Here is an 18,025-nt window from a genome sequence, read left to right as displayed (position 1 = left end):
TCAGAAGAGATGACAGAAGACTTTACATCCTCTCATGATAATCATGATATGCTGACAGCTCAATATTCTGTCAGCAGAGATGGTATTCCACAGTAATATGTCCTAGATAACACCATCAGTTATTACTAAGTACTGCTAATCCACCTCATTTGCTTTTGCTGCTCTGACTGGCGTTAAGTTTAGAAAACCAGGTTTAGAGATAGTGGATGATTACAACTTCCTCCTTCTCTCTCTGCTCTTTGGTCCTATCCTGCATTAGCATAATACAACCATAATATAATATGATATGATACAATTTAATATAATAAAATACAATATAATCTATCAATTGTAAAGTATTAATTTCTTTTAATACTGCGGTTAAGTTTGTAACACTTGGTACCTATATTATCCGTATTTATTATATTGACACATATGCGTTATTGTTAATATCCATAAAAAGCAGGACTGTATACGGAACTTTTGCAAAGAGCAGCCAAGATTCAGTCGGACATGTTTAGTAGAGCACAGGGGTGGGACTGCGGCGGTACTTTTGATTCAACTTGTTTAGCTCTGCCTGGCGGAGCGTTTATACTTAGCAACCAAAACAAACGAGACTTGTTGTTGTCTCTTTCTTTCAACAACATGAGTTACAGTTTATAATTCAATGTAAAGAGCTGCAGAGCTTCTTGTCAGGTCAGTTACTCTGAAGTTAGATAAACTTCAGAATGACCTCGGGTGCTCTGAAAAAGAAAAGTTACCTGGGACAGCACCAGATCAAGAAGAAGACGAGGTACGTGCAGATCGCTGAAATCTTGAGTCCTGATCGTTATTGATGCCTGAAAACAGCCAATAGTTTGATATCTGATTATGTCTGTTAAGATGAACTTATTATGAACACAGCATCCTAGGCAACAATGAGCCACCGGACGGAGAAATGCTGTTGCAGACAACATTAGGGAAAACAAATAGACCTATAAGCATGAATAAATATAGCCTCGTGGTAAGTGATATTGCCTTATTTTATCTTCCATTGCTTTATATGTTTATGGTAAACCAGACGAGGAAGACATACTATTTCTTTTTATCAGGGTGGAGCAGTTCCTCTTCCATTGGGCGATTCCACTTTAGCTCTTGATGAAGAAATGCTACAGGTTATGGATGCTGTTGATCTTTCTAAGGGTGAAGTTAGAAGGGGTGTTAAGGAAAAACAAATTTCAGCTCTGTTTCCTCCTCCACGACCCACTGCACAGAACGCACTCGGCAAAATGGAGAGAAACTCTGGAATGATGAAGGACCGGGAATCTATTTCTTACACAAATGGGGGGGATGATCCTCAGCAGAGAGGCTGTAGATCTAGAGGGGATTCTAACAGACCAGGATGGAGCGCTGACTGCAAAGACCTGGCTCAGAAGCTTCTTTTCAGTGAGGACTCTGGTGAAGTGGACCATCCTCAGAGAGACCACCAGAATAACCATTCAGATAATCTCTCTGCCTGCACTCTGCCTTGTGTAGAAACAAATAACAGTCGAAAAGCAGACGGCTCCGGCAAGTAAGTCTTAGCTGAGGTATACCATTCTGCTTCATGTTTATTTTTGACGTCTCACTGACATTTCCTGCTCTCCTTGCTTAAATATAGGCAGAAACTCAGAAGGAGAAACTCTCCTCCCAGTGATAAGAAAGCTAACTCGAGTGAGAACATCAATCCGCCTCTGGATGTATCTACAAAATATATTTTATTCAGTCCTACCCGCCTCGCAGCAGCCAGGCGAAGGGCCAAACTTCAGCCGTCGTTACAGAACCAGTCTGCATCTGTACTCACAGTGCCCAGTGGCCTGGAGCTCAGCATGCTCAGCGACACGCTTCCTCCGCCAGGTACAGTGAGTGTTGAATTCTATGTTTTAATTACTGTAATTCTTTTTCTTTTCTTTATTTTTATATTGAACAAGGCTGTATTAATCATTAAGATGCAGAAAAATGAATGAGAGACGCTGTGCTACAATGCAGTGCCTTGAAAAAGAATTCACTTAAATCTTTCCACATTTTGTCACTTTACATCTGCACACTTCATATACGTATATATTTGTCAGGCAGAGAATGAGAAGCTGACCAGATCAGATGTGAAGACAGTTGGAGCAAAAACACAGGAGAATAATATAAGAAAACCTGTTAGAGGCTGCGTGAAAATGGATTAGAGCTTCACTTTCTGTTAGAATAACAACCATAAGTATACAACCAGAGATACTTGGTTATAGCATAAATATGTGTGAGAATGATCCAGTCAAAGTCCAGATTTAATTCCAGGTGAGAGTCTGAGTTTGTTGAACCCAAAGCTGAAAGTATTGTTGGGTTTGTTATTTTAATTTCTCCCTACTGTTTATGAGAGCAGTAGTAATTATGAATATCTTTAAATATATGAATAACTTAATGTGGGCTGCGTAATAATAAAATTGAACTATGTGTAAGGAATTTTGTGTCCTGAAGTAGCCTAGTTAACTGCAAAGTTTCTTTAATCAGATGTTTTATTGGGTTTTCTTAGTTTTTTTAGAGCTGTATTTGTGATTTTATTTTATTTTTTTAACTTTGACTGCAGTGACGTTCTGTCACAGCCAATCTATGATCAAATGTCAATTATCAAATACTTTTTTTATGACTTATTTTGGTATCACAACAAATACCTTAAATTTACTATAGTTGTAATATGATGATATGTGAAAAAGTTTAAAGTATATGAATTCAAGGCACTTTCTGTTGCCACATGTTGATCAAAAAGACAAATTAAGACAGTCTTGAAGCAGATTCTGTTGACAGACAGACCAAATCACCTCTGAAACTTTATTTAAATGATCCACAAAACTGGAGAACTCTGTAAATCAGGAGCTTTTAGATAAGAGGACCACTTTACAAACAAAATCTTTAAAACCTCTTTGAAAAGTATACATTTCTATCCTGCTGTGACAGTTTTGAACTCCACCGCAGGCGTGGCCTTGCGTGCTCCTGAGCAGCAGGCTGAAAAGCTGCTGTTATCCAGCTGGGGCTTACCAAAGCCTGTCCTAGAGCGCTACCAGAAACACGGAGTCACTCAGATGTTTGAGTGGCAGGCACAGTGCCTCAATGTTGGACAGGCTTTGCATGGAGGGAACCTTGTGTACTCTGGTGAGGGCAGCAATATTTATCTGCAGTGTAGCGTCCAGAACAGGGCACTTTTCTAATTCAATGTGTTTTTAATTTAAGCCCCCACTAGTGCTGGCAAAACTCTGGTTTCGGAGCTGCTGATCCTGAAGCGCGTGCTGGAGACCAAAAGAAAAGCACTTTTCATTGTGCCATTTGTGTCTGTGGCCAAAGAAAAGATGCACTACCTTCAGGTGATGGAGAGGGGAAAAATGTGCGCATATTATTTTTATATTCAGCATGTTTTCGGATCTAACTCTTTTTTTTGTTGTTCCTGTTACTCTGCAGAGCGTGTTTGAAGAGGCTGGGATTCGTGTGGAGGGCTACATGGGGAGTACTTCGGCTGCAGGAGGGTTCACCACGTTGGATGTGGCTGTTTGCACCATAGAAAAAGCCAATTCTTTAATTAACAGACTGATCGAAGAAAATAGCATGTGTCTACTAGGTAATATAACTGACCTAAATAATTTTGAATGGTTAAAAGTCAAGAAAACTGCAGCGTTTGACCTTTCTTACTTAGATTACTTTCACATGCTGAATTAAGCAAAACATTTTCTGCTTTACAGTGTATAAAGACATAATAACTCATATTTAATAAAAAAAAATTACACGATGAAATAAAGTACAACGCTTTCTTTTTGCAGGTCTTATTGTATGTATTCATCATCACTGCATCATAAAAATGACATATTGAATGATTTTTTATTTTGCAAGGCATGGTGGTGGTTGATGAGTTACATATGGTTGGAGATTCTGGGAGGGGATACCTACTGGAACTGCTCTTAACCAAGATCCGCTACATCGCACAGAAGCAGAACACATCAGGGTATGTGTCTCCCAATTCATCTTTTCAGCATCTCTTTATGTGGAGTTTGTAAAACTTTAGTGCTAACCAGTCCTACAGGTCTCTTTCAGAGGGCGTACAGATCATCGGTATGAGCGCCACTTTGCCAAATCTCTCTCTGCTGGCTAGCTGGTTGAGTGCAGATTTATACCAAACAGATTACAGGCCCGTACCCCTGCAGGAACATCTCAAAGTGGGATGCAACATATACGACAAGAGCCTTTCCGTGGTTCGACAGTTTGCCCCTACTCTCAGCGTTAAGGTAACCTGGGTGGGATGGACGACACAATACAATGTTTTGAGTAATTTTTCATTAAAACTTTTTCAGAGCGATGGTCCTTTGACCCTCTTCCTCAATGCAAAGCTAGCCTCTACTGAATGACGTTAGCAACTTTTGCAACTACTCACATCTTTGTAACCAATCATAATTATCATTTAATATGACTCTTTTGCAGGCATTTAATTCTTTAACTATTACAGTTACAAAAAACGTTAAAAAAACAGTTTTATTCACATTGAATTTTACGACTAAGTTTCAATTTAACTGATGATATGCTAGAGCACTACTAAGTGAAAGGCTTTATTTACAGTTTCCAGTCAAATCAAAATTTGTATGATCTATATAATATGTCATGATACATCCCAATTGTTTTAGTAATGGCATTATTTGGTTGTTTTTGACTAGTCATTACATGCCTGTGCACGTATGCCTCTGTTAAAGGGCGACGACGATCATATTGTGAGCTTGTGTTATGAAACTGTGAAAGAAGGCCACTCGGTGCTGCTGTTCTGTCCCTCAAAGAACTGGTGTGAAAAGCTGGCTGATACCGTCGCCAGAGCATTCTTTAACCTCAGACATGCAGGTATGATTTAAAAATACAATAACTATCACACTATATTAGCAGTTACTTTGTTTTGGTTTTTTTAGATGTATTTAAGTTGTAGTGTGGCTGTTTAACCCATTTTTTTAAAGTTGAGTTTGGTGTCCTATTCAAGTGACAAGTGTCAAAATTTCTGGGTGGTTCTTTCTTTCTTCCAGATCTTCAGGGAGAAGCTGTGCCACAGCCTGTGCGTCTAGATACAGAGGGCTTAGATGATGTGCTAGCTCAGCTGAGGCGAACTCCAGCTGGTCTTGATCCCATCCTGCAGTGCACTGTCCCGTGGGGGGTGGCCTTCCACCACGCCGGTGAACACTCAGTCCTTCATCAACGCTGAAATGTAACCTGTCTAGTTTGTGATTAAGAAAGTTTCTCTCTGCAGGGTTGACGTTTGATGAGCGGGATGTGCTGGAGGGAGCTTTTCGTCAGGGACTGATCAGAGTTCTGGCTGCCACCTCCACCCTTTCATCAGGAGTCAATCTTCCGGCTCGCAGGGTCATCATTCGAACTCCAACTTTTAACGGACGCTTGCTGGACCCGCTCACATACAAACAGATGGCTGGACGAGCAGGGAGAAAAGGAGTGGACACCACAGGTATGGCAACAGGGAGAAGTTCACTGTGCCTAGTAATTTGATACTGTGGGGATTTGAAGTGTCTTTAATAGTAATGTTTCTGTTGTTTTCCTCTAGGTGAAAGTGTGCTTGTGTGTAAGCAGAACGAGCGTCAGAAGGGTATTAGTCTCCTTAAGGGACTTCTTCAGCCAATCAGCAGCTGCCTGGTGAGACGGGAAGGCGAGGGTGTAACCACCAGCATGCTGAGAGCGATCCTGGAGGTAGGATTAATATTAATAAAGAAAACAATGGATGACTCAAGCATTTTCTCCCTTTTGTGTAATAACACAACAAACTTGTGAAATTAATTTATCTTACATTGCATTTCTCTTATTATTGTTACACTATAACCACAATCTTCAGTGCATTTAATTTGTATTTTTATCTAACTTGTTAAGACAAAGTTATGGATATTGTAAAGTGAAAGGAGAGGGAAGCAGTGAGAAAGATTTTCAATGGGACAAAAGGGACATTTTGTCCCATTATTTTAACAAAATTGCTTAAGCTGACTCAAATTGGCTGCAGAACATCCATTCTTGACTCTTGCTTTAGGTTCAGTTAGATTTAGGTCTGGACTTTAACTAGACCACTCTCACAAATGAATATTCTTTTATCTAAAATTATAGTTCTGGCTGTATGTTTAGTGTTGTTGAACCTCCACCTCAGTTTCAAGCCTTTCTACACACCTTAACTTTCTGATACTTAGTATTAAAAATGTGGTGTTTATTTACACTTCACAATAATACTCTGCTTTGTATTCATCTATTACATAATTAAAAAATACACTAAAACTTATGCTTGCAATGTGTAAAAAAAAACATTTAAAGTTCTTTGCTTAATTTTATGAAACCATCTTCTTTCAGATTATTGTTGGAGGTGTGGCCAGCTCTCCACAGGATGTGAGGTTGTACGCCTCATGCTCCCTTTTAGCTGCCAGCATGGAAAGTGACAACAAGACCGAATCTAATAAGCAGAACAGCAAAGGAGCTATTGAGGCTTGTGTTGAATGGCTGATGGGAAATGAATTTATTAGTATTCAAAAGGATGGGCAAGGTAATGCCAAGGTTTACTATTCTTATTAAATTTAGATTTATCTTTTACTTCACAAAATGTTTAGAAAACTTCCAGTAACCTTTAATTTACTCTAAAAAACTCAAATTTGAGTTGAAAGTATATTCACATATTTTGTCATCACAGGTTGAGCCTTATTGTTTTGAGTTTTCTAATTATTTTCATCGCTCTGCTTCTTCACCTCCAGATGAGCAGTATTGTCCAACCCAACTAGGGGTTGCCACTCTTTCTTCGTCCCTCTCTCCTCCAGAGGCTTTGGGAATATTTGCAGATCTCCAACGGGCAATGAAGGGATTCGTACTCGAAAACGATTTGCACATTCTCTATCTGGTATGCATGAAATAACCTAGCAGTGAATAAATTAAATTCTGCTAATTGTGGTAAAATTTTAGATTTATATTTCTTGCAAGGCTTCAAAAAGCAGCTGTTTGTAAAATCATAAAAGTCCTGTTTCTAAATTTTCAGATTACTCCGCTGTATGCAGAGTGGACTACAATAGATTGGTATCAGTTTTTCTGCCTGTGGGAGCAGATGCCTTCCTCGATGAAGAGAGTGGCGGAGCTGGTTGGTGTCCAGGAAGGCTTTCTTGCACGATCTGTCAGCGGCAAACTTGTTGCCAAGACTGAAAAGCAGCTCAGACAGATGGCCATTCATAAACGGTAAAGCACCTATTCAAAAACGGGTTTTGTAGAGAAGAGAAGTAAATGTAAGAATATTTATGATAAAATAAGGTAACTTATAAAAATTCCACTGAACCTAACTTTCTGCTCTTTTCTCAGGTTTTTCACAACTCTTGTTCTCCAGGATCTGGTCAGCGAAGTGCCTCTGGGAACTGTTGCTTCTAAGTACAACTGCAATCGAGGACAGCTGCAGTCTCTTCAACAATCTGCTTCCACATATGCAGGTACATATTTGAGTGTTGTCATGTGCCTTTTGTAAAACTCATGATCTCTATGTAAATACAACACTTTAAACTCTACACAAAGGTTTAGTTTAGAGAGCAGCAACACGGATCAACCACAGCCAAATGTTTTGGGAAGTGACTTAAATGTTGTTTTGTGATCTTTTAATGACTTGCATTTGCAGATGCATGAGGTGCACGTGAAACAGTATATCTAAATGTTCAGTGTTCTTGTAGAAGTGTTTTCTTTGACACAGTTTTTTTGACTGCAGCATCAATCTTGTTGAATTTCTGCTTTAAGTTGCTTAAAGGTTGTTGGTTTCTGCTTTTACTTCTGATTTATGAAGTAAATCACCCCACAGTTTCCTAATGGACTAAGGAGATCCCTACTTATAGGCTCAACATTACAACATTTCAGCAAAGACACAATTCAGAGCCCTTTACACAGTGAAAACATAAAAAAGTGTAGATCATCACTGTAGAGTGATTTGTTGTTCAGTGTAGTATTCTTGGGCAGGTTTGGGAATAAACCCAGACCCTTGATGAGAAGCAAACCCACCAGTTCATTGTGTGAATTTGTGGTAGCTATGATGATTTTCTGCTTACAGTAAATGAAAACTATGATACTGAAGATTAGAATAATCAGAACAGTAAATAAAAAACACTTTCATACTTTCAACAGGATCTTCATAATTTGACTCTGGATTATTCTAATGTATCGACAATGACTGTGACCACCATTTGTGGTTTCTTGCTATGTCAAAACTGCCTGAACACTGAAAAACATTTGTCTCAGTGTGAAACTCTCAGACTCGCTGTCGTCTTTCAGGAATGGTGACCGTGTTCTGCAAGCGTCTGGGCTGGCACAACATGGAGCTGCTGTTGTCTCAGTACCAGACCAGGCTGAGCTTTGGAGTCCAGAGAGAGCTCGTCGATCTGGTTCGGATTTCCCTTCTGAACGCAGTGCGAGCCAGAGCGCTCTACGCTCAGGGGCTCTGCACCGTAGCTGAAATAGCTCGGGCCACAGTTCCTGACGTGGAGAAAGCGTTAAGGAACGCCGTCCCCTTCAAAAGGTAGACGTGAACTGGATTATGTATTTTCTGTAAAAATTTTAGAATGCTGGCATTTACCAAGAAGAACAAATGTAATTCTGTTAAGAAACCAATTAAATCTCGACATAAAATCTGTGAATTAAAATGTATTTTCTGAGAACAGACCAGTTTTACTTGATCCATCCCAAAACAAGCACCATCAAAGATTCAGAAAACATTATTAATCCCAGAGTCATAAAGTAAATCTAAGCACATAATAAAAAAATAAAAAAATAATGTTTAATCTAACAGTCATTAACAGTAAGCTTTAATTCATCAGTTCTAAGAGAGCGGTGGATGAGAGCGAGATGGAGGCGGCAGAGAGGCGGAACCTGCGCTGTGTGTGGGTCACCGGCGGACGGGCTCTGACAGAACAGGAAGCAGCTGCTGAGATTGTCTCTGAAGCGAGGCTCCTCCTTCAAGAGGACCTGGCTCAGCTCGGAGTTCACTGGGATCCATCAGTACTTCCTCCACAGTCCTCCTCTGGAAGTAGCTCTGACGATTACACCAGTGGGGATTCAGATGCTTCGTCTGTCTCTTACGTCAGCTCGCACCGATCACCAACAGATAGGACTAAAGAGCATCAAGCGAGAAAGCGGAGGGACAAGAAGAAAGTCAGTGAGAATCGTGGAGAGGAGGTTAGGAGAGATGCAGAAATCGACAAAGGGATTGCTGACGGGAAAGACGTGAAGCAGGATGTGATGAAATCTGAATTCTGTGAAGTTCTAGTAGAAAGATCTGAGGAAAGAATGAAAGCAAAACCAAAGACATCAGGCCAAAATGATGCCGGACATGCAGAGGAAAAACAGGAAAACAAAGGGGAAATGTTGGAGAAAAACAAAACACAAGTAGAAGAGGTGAATAAAGGAAACAAACAAATTGGGGGAGCAAATCTTCCCCATTTAAATTCCCCTGCTCCTGAAAGGAGCCTAACACAAGAGCTGGCTGACATTATTCCCAGCCCTCTCCCTCAGCTGCCCCCTCAGGTTCAGCCCCTATCCTCTCCAACCCTGGCCCCACGGTTCAGACCCCCGATTTCTCGCTTAGAGCCACAACAAAGCACAGCAAAAGCAGACTTTTCTTCATCCCCTCTGCAGCCAGGGAGACTAAAACACTCGATCGCATTAAGCAAAATCCTCCAATCAATACAAACTGATCGGGCTCTGCAGGATCAGTTGCAGCCTGCTGACAGGTTACACTCAAAAGCCCAAGACACAACGCCTGCAACCTCTCAAGAAAAGTCAGATGATATTTCTACGCCTACGCAAGCAGATTTGTCAACATCTTCTCCTGCCTCTGCTCCCCTGTTCACTCCCGAGGCCAAACGAAGAAGAACCGAAGCCGGAGGGGTGGATACGTTTTCATCTCCTGAGTTGTACGCAGGCAGTAGGACTGATGAAGTGGGGCAGGATGGTGTGGAAGAAGAAAGTTTCAGCAAAAGCTTTGACTTGGACACTCAGACAGAAAGAATTATAGTTCAACATGAGTTCAGTGGCACAGCTGCAGAAGGAGATGAGGGAGTAGAACCGCCGAGGGTACAACAGGAGAATTCAGTAGCAGGAGATGAACATGACAGAAGAAGTGAAGCTGAAGGCCTTCAGACAGCGTCTCCCAGATTCAATATTTCTGTGACAGAGAGCCAACTGGAGCTCATCCTTAACACAAACCACAGAGTAAGTAATGACATCATCTCTAGTGACCTCCAGAAGTATTCACACCACTTAAACTTTTTTATTTTAAATGTTTTATTATGCACTAGAAGTCTAAATAACAAGCTTTATTATGACACAATGTCATTTTGGTTTGTTTGGATGACAATGCAAATTTTTTTGAAATCACAAAGTCTGTCATTATATGAATTCGATTCAATTCACACGTCTGCAATCGATATGATGCAATATGATATCCGCCTGTAATACAATTATTTACAAATATATGTTTTTTCTAAACAATGAAAATGTAATTTAACCCCAAGAAATACATTAAAGTTTGTGGATAGTAATGAAACAATGTGGAAAATATGAAGCTGTGCGAATACTTTTGCAAGGCTCTGAGTGATATAAATACCTGGAAGCATTTTGAGCATCATTAAATCTATGAAGTTGGTGTCTTTCAGATATCTCCAAGTCCAACAAGAGGAAGAGAAGACCAAGATAAAGATGAAAACACACGTGACAATCGGCTCCCTAACAATACCGAGGCTGCAGCAGAGAGTCCAAACAGAAGCAGCAGCTTCCTGTTCGACAGCATGTATGACAGCCTTCTCCTGGACGCTCTGCAATCAAACCAGCTACCTGAACCAGCAGGTGAAGAAGAATCTCCTAGCCCACGTCCCGCTCCGTCAGCCCAGCAGAGGCGGCGCAGTGAGCTTCTCACCAACCAGGAGGCGGAGGAGCAGGAGGCGGTCCAGTGGGGCGAGTCCTTCTTCAATCTGTCCGAGTGGGGGGACTCGCTCTTGGTGGGTGAACACTTTCTGGAGAGGCAGAGTTTACTGAGACACGCAGAGAGAACTGAAGAAGAAAACCAAGAACTGCAGCGACCAAACGAAGATGAAGATCTGATTTTAAAATCCCAAAACGAGTCTGACGAGGAGAAGCAAGGCAACGATCAGCCTTGCAATCAAAACAATCAACAATTTACTGAAAAAGGTTTAGATGAGGGAAAAACTGCACAGCAGGTTGGAAAGAAAACCAACGAAGAAAAAGAAAATAATAGGGAAAACTTAGTTGTCAAACACTCACTTGTCCAAAATTCACTTGAAAGTGCTTTTTGTTGCAGCCCTGAGTTACAGGAAATCTTCGACCGCTGGCCTAGTATGTCTGACCAGCCAGGCGCCACTGCTTCAACCACGGCAGATGCTTCAGAGTTGCCCCATCCAGCGACACATCAAGACAGAAAGAGGAAAAAATCCCAACATCCTGATGCTGCTCAAACGGTGCAGGTCACAGAGAGACCAGGCTCTGCTGGTGACCTTATTCCCCCAACGCAGGCCACGCCCCCTGTCACACCAAAAGTGAAACTAACCACCTCCTCTGTCCACTCACCTGTCGTCGCTCAGCCTCTCAAACAGTCGACACCCTCAAACCGCCTTCAAGAAAAACGGGCCACATCCCACGCTGCGAACAGTCGCTTGAAGGCAGCTGTTTCGTGTTTTGATAGCAGACCGCAGAAAAGCCTCTGCCTCCCCCCAGAGAGTGTCGCCTCTCCACCGTCCCCGCAGCCCAAGCCCCCATCTGACACAGAGTCCTCGGTGAGCCCTGCAGGTTTCTCTCTCCAGCTGTCCCAGGAGGCCTCCGTCTGCTGCAGCAACTCTGGGAGCTTCTCCATCATAGACGTGGCGAGCGACAGACGAATTTTTGATACTTTTGTTAAAGAGTGGAAGACAAAAGAGCGGTTCTCTATTGCTTTGGCTTGCGAGAAGAGAGAGTGCGGGCAGCACCCCGAGGATGAAATAGGAGGGAAACATAAGAGAGGTGAGGAAAAAGTTCAAGAAAATGCTTGATCTTCTCTCAAAGTCTTTGTTTAAGAATGTTTTCTTCTTTCTGTGCAGCATCAGAAGCTCATCTAAAGCTTGATGGTTTTCCAGTAAGAGACAACGAAGGCCTTACTTTGATTGGGCTTTCTGTCTGCTGGGGAGCCAGAGATGCATACTATATTTCTCTAGAGCAGGAGCAAAGAAAAGGTATTGATAAAAACAGGGACATTGATGCACATAAATTTGTGTCCATAGCTGAACCTGTCTGATCGCCATCAGGTCTGAGCTCCAGTCTGGCTCCTCCTCCACTCGATGATGCTCTGCCAGTAAGGGAAAGGTTGCAGCAGGTGAAGGTCTGTCTGAGCGGACAGGTGACTCATCTCAAGGGCCGTGTGGCTGTCGTGAATAACATTATCAAGGTGTACAAGAGGCTGGTACAGAGCTGTGGCATCAGCCTGGAGGGAAATTGTGAGGATCCAAAGGTGAGAGAAGTGAAAAGTTAGAATCAACTGTTTTTATTAGGATTGTTTGTGATGCACTATATATACTATAAAGTGAAAGGAAAACGTCACATTTTTATACAAATGAGACTCTCAGAAGTGTGTCATGCATTTGTATTCAGTCTGTCAATGTTCTTCCTGAGTCCGACGTTCGACTATCCGACGGACCCTCCTCTCCAGGACCCCTGAATAGACCTTGTCAGGGAGGCTTAAGAGCGTGACCCCTCTGTAATTGGAGCACATCCTCCGGTCCCCCTTTTTACATTAATAACTTCCCCTCTGTGCTTCTTTTGGACTTTATAATTTTTTTCACCTTTGGAACGATTATTAGTATTTAAAAATTGGGATCTAGCTCAGTGGGAAATTGTAAGGAATGTAAATAATCGTGCATCTGTCCACCCCAGGTTGCCTGCTGGCTGCTGGATCCTGGCAGTGAGGAAAGAACTCTTCCCAACATGGTGACTGTCTATTGTCCCGAAGAACTACCCCTGCTGGATGGTCTCGGGAACGCACTCTCCCACTGTCCTCGAGTCAGGGCCGCAACCAAGAGCGTCCTCATACATGCTGTGATGAACCACCTCTCCGGTCTGCTGGAGCAAGACGGCACACTGGGTAGAAATGAAGCCAGTGGTGAGAATGAGGTGTTCAGTGGTGGTTTTTAGTAATCCTATGACTCTGTCAGATGTGTTTAGGAGAATAGAGATGCCTTCCCAGGTTTGTCTGGCTCTGTTGGAACTGAACGGAGTTGGCTTCAGCGTGGAGGAGTGTGAGAGACAAAAACATGTGATGCAGGCCAAACTGTCGGCGCTGGAAGCCGAGGCTTACAGCCTGGCTGGACACACCTTCTCCCTCACAAGTGTTGACGACATAGCACAGGTCCAACTCTTCTCATCTTCCCCAACTGACTTAGTAAAATGCAAATAAATCAACAAAGAAAAAAATAAAACCCCAGAGGATTTAATGACATATTTTCTTATGATAGGTATTGTTTTTGGAGCTTCATCTGCCTCCAAACGGAGACATAACTGGACCAAGAAATAAGAAGACTCTGGGTTACACCAGGAGAGGCGGCGGCAGAGTGCGACTTGGGAAGCAGTTCAGCACTACCAAGGTGCAACCAATTAGCTACAAAACTATTTAATAATCCTTTTTGTCTTTTAAATTAGGCAACCTCATTAAATTAAATCCACTGGATTTCACTTGAAGCAAAGAAGTCTTAGATCTAAAATAAAGACTTCCTTTTTCAGGATGTTTTAGAAAAACTTCGTCCCCTGCACCCTTTGCCAGCTGTAGTCCTGGAGTGGCGGAGAATCACCAACGCCTTGACTAAAGTGGTGTTTCCCCTGCAGAGGGAGAAGCAGTATCATCCTACATTGGATATGGACAGAATATACCCCGTCGCACAAACACACACAGCAACAGGTACAACACAGAGCGTCTGTGTTTACAAGGCTTCGCTGAAACCAGACTGTTTAACCTGGTTATTATGAATCATTTATATTCAAGGCAAATCTAACCAATGGATTTAACCAGATTCCTATGTTCAGGTAGAGTGAGCTTTACTGAGCCAAACATCCAGAACGTCCCCAAAGATTTTGAGATTTGCATGCCTACAGTGGTCGGAGAAAGCCCTCCTTCTCAGGGTGGCTTCCAGATGCCCAACAAGCTGGGGTAGGTGTACTCTTGGCCCTGGCTTTTCATTCCTAGTGATTTGCAGTAGTTTTCATTCTTTTTCACATTCTGCCTACTTGTATAGAGCTGTTATGTAAATGTCTTGTTGAAGAAAAGTCACGATGTCTCATTTTAATTTTGCCACAAGTTATGTAGCGGTTGTGTGGAACAAAATGCTCTGCACTGTGGTGAAAATCTGGGGAGAGTATCAGCTAAAATGCAGTAGAGTCGGGGCTGCAATAAATTGATTTGGATCAATGCATAACGGCCTAGTCAAAGCCCAGACATATATCAGTTTGAGACACCCACTTTTGACCCAAGTGCTGCAGTTGCTCATAAAAATAATTAAGAATCAGAATCGGTCTTAGTCATGAAGCAAGAAAATCGACTTCAGCTTCACTTTGCTCTCAATGAAGCCATTCAAAATATTAAAAAACAGAAAGTGATTTTTTTTCTTTCTTGCAAATATGTATTCATACAGTGTTTTTATAAATGAGGTTTACAAGATTGAATTAGTGCTAACATGCATGGCGTTGCTTTGTTAAGTGTTGATCACAGAGATAGCCGGGAGAGAAACTGTCTCTGTGGCGGCTAGTTAGCGCCGAGCTAAAGGTAAAAGTCTTAAAAGTTTGTATCCAGGATTTATTCTGTTTTGTAGATGGTAATCTAGGGGGAAATGGCACAATGTGCCTGTTTTACCCCTTAATTCTGTTCCCGTGTTTTCGTTATTTTAACCTTTCACATAATTTTAAATCATGTGAAACTTTCTCTCTTTAGATACGAGTCTGTCTTCCATGAATATAATAAACATGACCATGTTGTTTTAATTAATACATTAATTAAAACAACATGGTCATGTTTATTATATTCATAATTATGAACAAGAACTTCCTGGCAGTTCCATCTGCTGCCTAAGACAACGGATTAAACCAGATTTCATGGGTTTTATTTGACATCGACAGCGAGGAATGAAGATTACTGATCTGTTTGTTTTTACAGAAAGAGGAGAAACTCTGCTGCTCCTTTTCCTGCAGCTGTAGAGCAAGGCCCGGCCTTCTCCGTCAGCATGAGACATGCATTTATTCCCTTCTCAGGTTTAAATCAGCATGCTGTGTTCTTATGACATATGTATACATTTTCCCAGTGGCTTTGTTTCAAACCTAATTGTCCATGTTTTCCTGTATAAAACTGAAGGAGGAATGATACTGGCAGCTGATTACTCTCAACTGGAACTGAGAGTGCTGGCTCACCTCTCGAAGGATCAGCGCCTCCTGCAGGTCAGCGGTGTAGCAAAACAATATAATGGACAGAATTGTTAACAAAAAATGACTTACTGACACACTGTGTGCTCACAAGGTGCTGAATGGAGGAGCTGACGTGTTCCGTTGCATCGCTGCTGAGTGGAAAAGTGTTGACCCAGAGTCTGTACAGGACAGCCTCAGACAACAGGCAAAACAGGTTGGGGTACGGAGAACAGCAGATTTGGGGATGTGATGATTTATTTTATGACCTCTGATGATCGTACGTTCTTCTTTGCTGAAAGATTTGCTATGGCATCATCTATGGAATGGGAGCAAAGTCACTTGGGGAGCAAATGGGAGTGGAGGAGAACGACGCAGCCTGCTACATCGAGAGTTTCAAAGCTAGATACAAAGGTATGCAGGCAGCTGCTGTACCACTGGGCTGTATAGCAGATATAAGCAGTATATGTTTACTGGGTTACACTTTATATCATTACTGATATAAATTTGTTCTAAAAGTATTACTGATTGCACTTTAAAAATTAGGTAACTTTGTTATTAAAGGTAAAGTTTAAACAGTAATGATTTCTTGGTTAATGTCAAGTTGTCATAACAAAGACATTTTGAATAATGTCAACTTTGTATTAAAAGTGTCATAATTTACCGAATGACACTTTATGGCAAGTCATAAATATTCATGAAGGCTTATTCATGTTCATGACAGGTGTTATGTCATGTTTATGACAGTGTCATGACAGTCTTATTCACCCCCCTTCAAATAGTGTTACCGTTTATGGTACGCTGAAGTTTTTCTGATATTGTGTTGTTGCAGCATTCAACTATGCCCCATATAGGAGAAGTTTAATAAGATTGATCGTAGTCCTCATGATTCCATACATGTAAAATCCACCAGTACCTTCAGTAGTGAAACAGCCTCACAGCATGATGAGTTTGTGTTTTTACCTGAAAGTTTCAACTCGACTCAGACATATTTAGGTTAGATAGTATATATTTTTTTGTTTTACCTTAAAAAAACCTTCTGATTTTAAAAATACCCGATGAATGGCTGATGTATTGGCACATTCCAGTGACTGACCTCAGCCAATTTGACCAACAGTCCTCTTCAGTCTGGATGGAACAATAACATCTCTGAAGCAACCCAGTCACTTGAATCTGATAGATGATAATCTTTGGAGGAAGCTAAAGATTAGGGTGACGGTGATGAGACTTAGCTCACCAACAAAGATAAATAATCAAAATGACAGTGGAAACCTGTTGGTCAGCGATTATAAGAGGAGTTTGACTGCTTTTTAGATGTAAAACATCAAACATTTTCAAGACTGATTCTGCTTATAATTAGTTTCTTTTGAGAAATGCCTGCCTCTTTTCACATCAGAAGACTTCTTGGTTGAATGAAAATAAATTCAAATATCTTCAAATCCCTCATACCAGCATTCGGTCTCATCCTTCAGGGATCAACACTTTTCTTAAGCAGACTGTAAAGAAGTGCTTAAAGGACGGCTATGTTCAGACGCTGATGGGCCGGCGGAGATATTTAGCTGGGATCTCCAGCACAAATCCACACGTCAAAGCTCACGTGAGCAAACCTGGCAATTAAGGTTTAGCGGGTAAATAACCCACAAAGCTCACTTCTTGTTCTTTGCTTCTCGGCTCCTCCGCCGTCCATTCAGGCAGAGCGGCAGGCGGTGAACACGACGGTGCAGGGTTCGGCAGCCGACATCGTCAAACTGGCTACCGTCAACATCCAGAAACGGTTACGAAAAACATATCCTGCAGCCCCATTGTCTCACCAACACACGCACTCAGGTAAACTTCACACAATTCCTCCTTTTTGTATTTACGCTTTCAGACTGTGACCTTTAACGCCATCAACCTCCAGCTCACAGTCACCGCAGAATTGGGACGTCTTTGCTCAGGGGAGCCTATTTTGTCCTCCAGCTGCATGATGAGCTCATCTACGAAACCACAGAACAGGATCTCATACAGGTATTGGGAGCACTGTTTGGGTTATGACACTGAGAGCAGGACGATGCTTCATTGTCTGACATTTTCTCGCCAGGTTGCACAGATAGTCAAAAGGGAGATGGAGTCAGCAGTGAAGCTGTATGTGAAGCTCAAAGCCAAAGTCAGAGTTGGACCCAGCTGGGGAAACCTGCAGGACCTCGATATATAAACTGGATCCTAAATGATGAAATGAACTGTAATGCTGCTTTGTAACTTTTGTATATACTTTCATCTGCACAGAAATGTTTTTAATCATATCGACGATGAGATGCGACATCTAACCAATCTGATTTTGTACATGTTTTATAGGCTGACAACAGAGACGCACCAATCATTTAGCTGTATATGCACAAAAATATTCATTTTCAGTCAATTATTTACACTTAAAAGTCAAAAACTCTAAGAATCCCTAAAACTGGTCTTTGACCAGGAAAAAGCTTGATTGGTGCGTCTTTGACACTAATATGGAGGCTGTCTGATGTAATGAATTGGAAATGTTTGCCATTTGAGTTGGATGACCATAAAGACTCACCAGGTTTATTCTTGATTTTATCCTGAAGTCACA

General features: G+C 41.6%; 1 protein-coding gene across 4 annotated transcripts; it reads left to right on the top strand.

Annotated features, from left to right (window-relative positions):
* Window positions 1-505: 505 nt before the first annotated feature.
* On the top strand, window positions 506-18,012 carry polq (polymerase (DNA directed), theta). Of its 4 annotated transcripts, XM_008412313.2 has the most exons (36): window positions 506-772; window positions 883-982; window positions 1,071-1,531; window positions 1,619-1,854; window positions 2,941-3,135; window positions 3,214-3,344; window positions 3,439-3,595; window positions 3,865-3,976; window positions 4,055-4,083; window positions 4,153-4,256; window positions 4,716-4,857; window positions 5,034-5,180; window positions 5,255-5,467; window positions 5,564-5,706; window positions 6,349-6,538; window positions 6,744-6,886; window positions 7,022-7,215; window positions 7,336-7,460; window positions 8,287-8,530; window positions 8,829-10,221; window positions 10,665-12,021; window positions 12,099-12,230; window positions 12,303-12,505; window positions 12,928-13,135; window positions 13,206-13,399; window positions 13,506-13,634; window positions 13,771-13,945; window positions 14,071-14,194; window positions 15,194-15,288; window positions 15,389-15,471; window positions 15,551-15,652; window positions 15,738-15,849; window positions 16,908-17,032; window positions 17,127-17,262; window positions 17,336-17,442; window positions 17,516-18,012. In XM_008412313.2, exons 1-36 carry the CDS (start codon window positions 708-710, stop codon window positions 17,627-17,629), a joined length of 7,920 nt encoding a protein of 2,639 aa, XP_008410535.1. In that variant the 5' UTR covers window positions 506-707; the 3' UTR covers window positions 17,630-18,012. The 4 variants fall into 4 exon arrangements, with proteins under 4 accessions (XP_008410535.1, XP_008410527.1, XP_008410516.1 ...); XM_008412305.2 differs by having other exon boundaries at window positions 2,959-3,135; window positions 4,055-4,256; XM_008412294.2 differs by having other exon boundaries at window positions 4,055-4,256.
* Window positions 18,013-18,025: the final 13 nt, after the last annotated feature.

The sequence above is a fragment of the Poecilia reticulata genome, linkage group LG1 (genome assembly GCF_000633615.1).
Source record: "Poecilia reticulata strain Guanapo linkage group LG1, Guppy_female_1.0+MT, whole genome shotgun sequence".
NCBI lineage: Eukaryota > Metazoa > Chordata > Actinopteri > Cyprinodontiformes > Poeciliidae > Poecilia > Poecilia reticulata.
This window is presented reverse-complemented; position numbering and strand designations above follow the sequence as displayed.

Coding starts and splice junctions, on each gene's coding strand:
- polq (XM_008412294.2), top strand. CDS start 708: ATGACCTCGGGTGCTCTGAAAAAGAAAAGTTACCTGGGACAGCACCAG. Junction 12,022..12,098: donor AGGAGGGAAACATAAGAGAG/GTGAGGAAAAAG, acceptor CTTTCTGTGCAG/CATCAGAAGCTCATCTAAAG. Junction 12,506..12,927: donor GAAATTGTGAGGATCCAAAG/GTGAGAGAAGTG, acceptor TGTCCACCCCAG/GTTGCCTGCTGGCTGCTGGA.